The 7,860-nt window shown below is 36.5% G+C and overlaps 1 protein-coding gene across 1 annotated transcript in view; it reads right to left on the reverse strand.

Moving 5' to 3' along the window:
- Positions 1 to 344: 344 nt before the first annotated feature.
- Positions 345 to 7,860, reverse strand: part of LOC111994348 (protein virilizer homolog) — a 19,287-nt gene continuing 11,771 nt past the window's right edge. Inside the window, exons 9-16 of the mRNA XM_065761745.1 lie at positions 6,588 to 6,721; positions 2,149 to 2,216; positions 1,848 to 2,064; positions 1,358 to 1,573; positions 1,097 to 1,252; positions 962 to 1,015; positions 648 to 862; positions 345 to 546 (exon numbers count right to left, since the gene is read on the reverse strand). Coding sequence (XP_065617817.1) covers positions 345 to 546; positions 648 to 862; positions 962 to 1,015; positions 1,097 to 1,252; positions 1,358 to 1,573; positions 1,848 to 2,064; positions 2,149 to 2,216; positions 6,588 to 6,721 — 1,262 coding nt within the window. The remainder of the gene's footprint in view (positions 547 to 647; positions 863 to 961; positions 1,016 to 1,096; positions 1,253 to 1,357; positions 1,574 to 1,847; positions 2,065 to 2,148; positions 2,217 to 6,587; positions 6,722 to 7,860) is intronic.

The following is a 7,860-nucleotide window of genomic DNA, read 5'->3' on the forward strand; positions in this document are numbered from 1 at the left end:
CCAGCCTCCATTATGTGTTGCTAAACCATATTTAGATAAAGAAATTATTAAAAGAGCCATAACCCTTAACCTAAACATACATCATGCATTTAAATAAAACAACACGCACAACATGTTAAAGATCACATCACAATATAAATGAAACGAACAAAACACAATCAAACAAAAATAAATTTTTTTAAAAAAAAAAAAAGGAAATGATAACAATTAAATAAAACTCACAAGGAAAAAATATTAAATAAACCAAACATGGCAAAAGACTCAAACAAACATGGAAAATAATTAAACACAATTAATTAACCTAAATCTAGTCAAACATAATTTAATAACATGTGAAAAAATTATTAAAATAATAAAATTTTTTTTTTTTTTTTTTTTTTTGGGGTGATGAGTACCAACACTAAAACTTCTAAAGGAATTAACCACATAGTTAGACATAAATGAACTTCATTTATATCAAAGAAGCAAGTACCTACCAGACAAAACTTAAGGAGGTAACATAAAATCAGTGAACAGTCTTCAGTACTCAAATTTCCACAATTATGCCTGGTAAACCATCAAAGAAATTTGAAATTTACAAGGTTAGGTTCCCCACATATAGGAAACGATGGATATAAATAATATATAGGAACATGTTATCTACTCACAAATTGAGTTTGCCAGGATATTGTCGTGGTGTTCTTGCACTACATAGTAGCGAGAAGGACTTGAATACAGGGACACACCAACTAAGCAAAGTAAACCCATATTTAGCTGAATATTTACTATCTAGAATCTGTTTTGAATCCACATCAAAGGAATCAAAACACCTATCCAACACTTGCGTGAGCATCAGAACAGCACCTTCCTTTAACAATAGTGCCTGAAAAAGAATGTTATTGTGAGTGAAATCCAATGCAGGTTTGTTGAAAAAAAAATGCATAGATAGTAAAAAAAATATAATGAGTGAAAAATAGAAAACCTTGCCACAGGGATGCTCCAATAAGCTAGCAAGAAAATCAAGTAATCTGTAAACCTGAATAAGAGAAAAAAGAATTACATCCAAGTGTTTCAGCATAGATAAACTGTAGACTGTAATAGTGACAGAAATGTTCACCTTGTAAGCATCTGTGTCTGATAGAGAAGATGGCTCAGAAACACAATCACGAATCCATGATAATATGGGTTGCAGAAGTAAAGAAGCATTGTCAGCATTTTGGCAAGCGATACGAATTATTAGAACTCGCAGCATGTCTTGAATGACCACCAATGCCTGTTTAAAAATAAGATCAGAGACACACAAGTAGCCCCATCCCAATCTTCCCTTATTAACAATGACAAAGAAGAAAGTGAGAACTAATCCAAGGGAATGACATACAGATATGGCATAATGTTGGATAATCTGGGCAAGTTTCTCAAGCTGAGGTGTTAATTGGCTAAGCAGTTTTTCAAGGTGTGCAGACTCCAGATACCAGTTGACCTGTCTCTCCTTCTGAGGTCCCAATAACGTCCCAATCGCTAATGTTCTAAAGGCACTCAACAAGGGCATTCCATTCTTCCAAAGCCAGATGCCTTCTTCGGGAAATAAATCATTCTAGCAATACAAAAGAGATTTAAGAAAGAAACTAGTCAACCATTGCAGTTCATGGATGTACGTTAACATAATTTTATCAATGAAACAGGAAAAAACATATGAAACATAGCAGCTAATGACCAGATTCAGAATAGAAAACACCAAACATTCAAATTCATTTAGTCAACAAGACAACAATGTAAACAAACATTACTGGAGAAAAATCATTCCAAGTTTTGCAGTACTGACAATCATAACCTCAATGAAAGTCCTTGAGAATGGAAAACTTGCATACCAAAAGACACAGCAAACTGCAGGTTTCTTTTGGACCCAATGTCAGCAATGAGGCAGCATGAACACTAGCTAGCAGTGAATGGAAAAGGCCAGGAGTCCAACCATATACCGGCCAACATGCAAGTGCTGACACAATAAGATGGCACACAGCTCCAAAACCAAGTGCCGAAACAGGATAAGGAGATGATAAGTCTGCCGCACAAGCAGCTAGCTTTGGACTGCAATGACAAAAGTTATCTCTATTATAAACAGACAACATCACCAAAGCTACCAATTGCAAACAGAAGGAAATTCCCAATTACCTTACTTCTCGATGCAATTGTAAAAGGGCGTTCATTAGTTTTGTATTTCTATGCTGCTCCTTAGTTTCCTACAACAAAGGCAATGTAACAAACTCTATTCAAGCATAAATTTGATAATGGTGTATGTTGTAAAGGTCTTCATAATACAACAATCAAACAGAAGAAGACTGAAATGTATATAGGCCAAGCTAATTCTCATACAGCCAGCCATATAGGCATTAAGCAGTCTTGAAGTATGTGTCCTAAAGAAACTATGGGACACTGCTTCCAGTAAACCGTTTTATTAATGATTAGTTACAACAATTGGGGGAGGAGTGATTTGAGCCTTAGATGTCTCCATTGGAAACACTACGAGGTAACGGTTGAGCTACGAGGTTCTTGCAACCTCACAGTAAACCCTTACAACAAAGAGTGATAACAGACCAACAAACAAAAATATAAAAAGAAAAAAAGATACAAGAAGAATTCATGTCAACAACTACTAGCACTAAACAAGCATATTATTAATTACAAATACTCAAAAACTTTTTTTTTTTTTTAAATAAGTAACGTAAAAATATTATTAATAATAAAAAAGTGTCAAACCAAGTACATTGGAGATTTACTATGGGGGCACAAATCAGGAACCAAAAATACAACAATCAAGAAAAACAGGAAAAGAAGAACAAGAATAATGAGAAAAGACCACAATCCAATCATAGAGAGTGTGCAAGAAAAAAAACTTAATTTCTAGCAAAGAACGTTCACAACCCTCAAAGCTTTTAGCATTCCTTTTAGCACCAGATCAAGCAATGAGGCACTAATCTCCAAACATCTATGTTACGATGTCGTGCAAACTTTCCTTGCCAAGACTCAAACTCAAGAACTGTATGAGGCATAACCTAGTGAATACCAAACAAGCAAAAAACCAAAGACCACAACTCCCAAGCTATGAGGCAAAGTAGAAGATGATCCACAGACTCCCCACATCTCTTACACATATAGCACCAATCAAGCATCAACACACGTCTTTTACAAAGGCTGTCTGTTGTTAAGATCTTACCTAAGGAAGCAAACCAACCAGAGAAACCTACCCTTGGAGGACCTTCGATTGCCATATCATTCTCCAAGGGAAGGATACAAGAGTAGGAGAGTAGAAGGAACAATAATAATCTCTAATCTCAAAACCTCTACTCCTTGCTGGCTTCCAACAAACCTTATCTGGACCAAACCCCCACACAGTCAAAGAATAGTCCAACCCCATAAACCGATCAAAGGCTTCTTGTTCCCAATCTTGTGGTGGACAACGAAATTGCACATTCCAGTGAAACCTCCCAACAAACCAACCCGTAACTTCAACCACCAAGGAATCCTTTGACCTACTAAGACAATAAAGCTCCGGAAAAGCCTCTTGGAAAGTACAATCCCCACACCATACATGCTTCCAAAAAATAGAAGAATTCATGTCAACAACTACTCGTCCCAATCCAAGACATCCACCATACTACATGGTCTGGAAAAGAAAAAATGTCTACCACATAAGCTAAATATACTGACAACAAAGCTTACTTACCCACATCTCAAGAATAGTACTTGACACTTGACAGCTACTGACCAAGCAACACCTCTACTTCTCAGTATGAGACTACAACAAATCAACTGGCCAGCATCTCAACGGGACTATAATGCCATCAGTCATCCATTTCTAGCAAAGATTGTTGCCCAAAAAAATTTTCTAGCAGACATTGTAAAAAATTTACCTGCTTCTCTGAAGCAATCCCAAAGCTGAAACCCTAGAGAGTCTCAGATGAGAAAAGTTTAGCCCAAGTGTATGCATGTGGATTGTGGACTAAAGTTTGCTTGATGACTAGCTTTTTAAGGAATAATGTCATTAAAAAGCACAAAAAAAGGGGAGAAACCCTGGTACACAGGGATTATACAAAGGAAGAACCAAAAAAGGGAAATAAAAAGAATAAGAAAAGATACAGAGAAGAAATTGACGAAAATCTGAAGAATCCAAGAACTCTAGCAAGTATGATGCAGAAAATGTAAGAGGCCAAAGTCCACTCATGTGAAGTCATCAAAAATAGAACTTTAGCTTCATTAAATGTAACTCATTCCTCTCAAAAAAAAATGAGCATTCCTTTCTCCCCAAATACACCAAATTAAGCACAATTTTCCATGCTTCGCCATTCCTTCTCTTGCCATATTGTCCTTTCCAACAAAGATAATAAGTCCATCATGGAACTAGGCATCACCCACAAAACACCAAGCAAAGAAAATACTAGAGAATAATGTTGGTAAAAGCGCAGGGCACATTTAAGCAAAATGGTCTCCTAGAACCTAGGCCCAAATTGCAAGCACGTGCATGATTGAAGTGAAGTGCACAATTTTTTTTTTTAAAATGTAATAATTTAGAAATTAATTATTAATGGACCATATAACAATCAAGTGATCAATTAATCATATAAAATTGAAATATAACATCTAATATGATTCTCAAGCTTTAAAAATATAAACAACCATCGTTTTTTTTGCAGTGAGTTTACTATCGTAAACTTATTGTACTTTTCTTATCAATAAAGTTTTTATTACCTATCAAAAAAATACATATAAACAACCATGATAGTCATGATCAAAATGAAGATATCATCTACGTGGTTAAATCACAATATACCTAAAAGGCAAAGGCCGAAAAGCCCTAGAATGTTAAGCAGTGACTTTTATACCTAACAAAATCAATGCAAGCAATCCTAGAAATATATAATCATCATCCTCATTAAGCATAGGACTATTATCATTTCCATCACAAGATTTGTAATGCTCATCATCTAATTCATCCAAATTATTAGTCTCACTTATGAGGAGTATCTCATGAACTAGAACTTGAACTTGTCACCTCCCTAGTGACCTCATTCTCGCTTGACAGCTTGAGTCTCCTTCAGTGAGGATGATTGGTATGTGAAGTGTGGTCCTGAATGGATTTTTACTTCCTAGATTTGTAAGAGGTCGGAGGGGTGGTTTAAGGTGTATGATATCATACCATAAAATTGACAATTGAATAACAAAACCATGGTGCATATCAACAACATTAAGATCTGACAGCTACATTTCACATTTGGTTTATCTTTTAAATATTATAAAAATAGAAAATAGAAAAAGGGGCTCCAAAAAGCACCCCTAGGGCACAATTTTGCAAACGCGTCTTGCTTTGGAGGCACAAAGCATTAAACTTCTGGCACTTTGCGCTTAAGCATACTTTTACCAACACTTGCAGAGCCCACAGTTCCCAAACTACCGCACAATGAAGCAAGAGATGATCCTCTAACTCTCCATGATTTTTAAACATATGACACCAATCCATGAGAATTAGACATTCCTCGACTGACTTATTGTGTTTCTAGGTGTCAGATTCACATAATCCCTAAATCTCAAGACACAGGGATAGCTTCATTACCAAATTGTTAAATATTTTTTAATCTAGTCTCCACCTTTAAGGCCATAATGAAATGCAGTTTCTACTTAACATGGCTTTGAAATTATCCATCTCATAAGGGAGGAGATTTAACTGTATCACAAGGTTGTATGTGTATAAGGAATCGCTAATCAATAAATTGTCAACGTACAAGGAATCTGTCCAACCTTTGATGGAGACTTTTGTGTTAGATGTCTCCAACAGTAGTAGTGTCATACAAAGATCCAGTACACCAAATCACTAGTCTCAAGTCCAGCACAGATGCTTCACATGTTTGAAGTGGCAATTGTCAAAAATTACCCCACAGAGATCCAGTAGCAGCATTATACTGAATTTCCAAAATTTTCAAACAGATTGCTCTTGCATGCATTATAAAAATGAATCTGCTGATAATTGACTTTTTCAAAATATGAAAAGAATTAAAAAAATATATATCAGAGACACTAATAAACAAGTACTTCAAAATTTATGACAGCTCAAACATCTATAAGAGTTTCTCATTACGCTTCTTGCATCAAGCATAAGTTTTTGTTTTTCCTTTTTCCTTTTTTGGTAAGTGCAAAAATTTTCTTTTAACGCACTGTTTGTTTCAATGTAAAATATTTTACACATTTTACCATGTTTGTTTTTGTGGGTGGTTGGGGTTCTGATGTGGATATTTGGGTTTGTGGATTTCTTTTTTGGCATTCTGATTTGGATTTCTGGGTGGTTGGTGTAATAGATTTGGTCAGATTTGTGCCAACTTGGTGGTGATTGTGGTGGTTGGTGGTGGCTGAATTGTGTTTGCATTATCAAGTGTGGCTGGGTTTGTGGTGGTTGGGTTGTGCTTGCATTTTCAAGTGTTTAAGTCATCCAAACACTTGAAAAAACTCACTGAAAATATTTTACATGCAAATATTTTACTCCAAAACAAATGGAGCGTAAATATGAAGGCTATTCAAACAAATTAGTACAAAATTAGGAGGCTAGATCTTCAAAGGCATACCTGTAATTTCTGCAAAAGGTTGATCAGCAATACCAAAGAAGGAACCAAGAGATCAACTAAGCTCTGCTCACGGTTACGTTCTAATAGTAAATCTGAAGTAGAATTGCATTCTGTACCCTCATCAACAAGGTAATCTGTTCAAGAGAAAATAGGACAAATGTTTCAAACATGAGAAGGGAGGATGGTCATCAAACACAGGAGAAATTTTTTTTATTAAAACCACAAAATGCATATGATAGTACAATGTCATCAGCCAGTTTAATTGTGAATAAATTTTTATTAGTGTCATTATCACATGAGGCTGGGAATTCTATTGTTGTGCTGGCATTAAACATAAGGTTGGTTTTTCTAGGCCACATGATTCCATGCCTGAAAGGATGAGTTTGCTAGGATTAGCATGTTAGAGAGCAATCATGGGCCTTCCTAATCTGTGGGGAATCTAAAATTGCTCACTATTTTCGTGCTAGGACTATTTTTACCACTGTATTGGGCATATGCAAGGCCATGGAGAAGATGCCTGATATATATATATATATATTATAAAAAGGCCAGTGAAGAATGGAGGGTTAGGCATCCGGTGCTTGAGAAGGTTTAATTCTGCATTGTTAGCCAAATGGTTGTGGCGTTATGGTTGGGAGAATGATGCCCTTTGGAGAAGGGTCATTGGGGCGAAGTATGGGAATGAGTGGGGTGGTTGGCACACAAAATTTGTGTCGGGGGCTTATGGTGTGTGTTTGTGGAAGTGCATTAGAAGTGGCTGGTTGATTTTTTCCGAGTGCCTTTGGTATGATGTGGGTGATGGTACTCGTGTGAAGTTTTGGGATGATGTGTGGTGTAGGGATCGTCCTCTTAAGGAGGAGTTCCCAGACTTATATAATATTAGTAGGACAAGGGAGGCGTCGGTCTCTGAGGTTGTGTGTTTCGCAAATGGGAGAGTTTCTTGGGACATTCAATTCCATCGCTTAGTGAACGATCAAGAGTCACTTTCTTTGGATTCGTTTTTGGTCTTGATTTATTCCGCAAAGGTCCGGGGTGTTGGTCCTGACAAACTTTGTTGGAAGCTTGCCTGCAACCGAGGTTTCAAGGTGAGTGGGTATTATCATTTTCTATCCCCATCTACAGTATTTCCCTTTCCTTGGAAAATGGTGTGGCAATCGAAGGTTCCTCCTCGGGTTGCCTTTTTCTCTTGGACTGCGGCTTTAGGCAAGATTTTAACTATTGATAATCTACGGAAGAGACACTTTGTTGTTCTTGAGTGGTGCTTTATGTGCAA

The sequence above is a fragment of the Quercus suber genome, unplaced genomic scaffold (genome assembly GCF_002906115.3).
Source record: "Quercus suber isolate HL8 unplaced genomic scaffold, Cork oak 2.0 scaffold_427, whole genome shotgun sequence".
NCBI lineage: Eukaryota > Viridiplantae > Streptophyta > Magnoliopsida > Fagales > Fagaceae > Quercus > Quercus suber.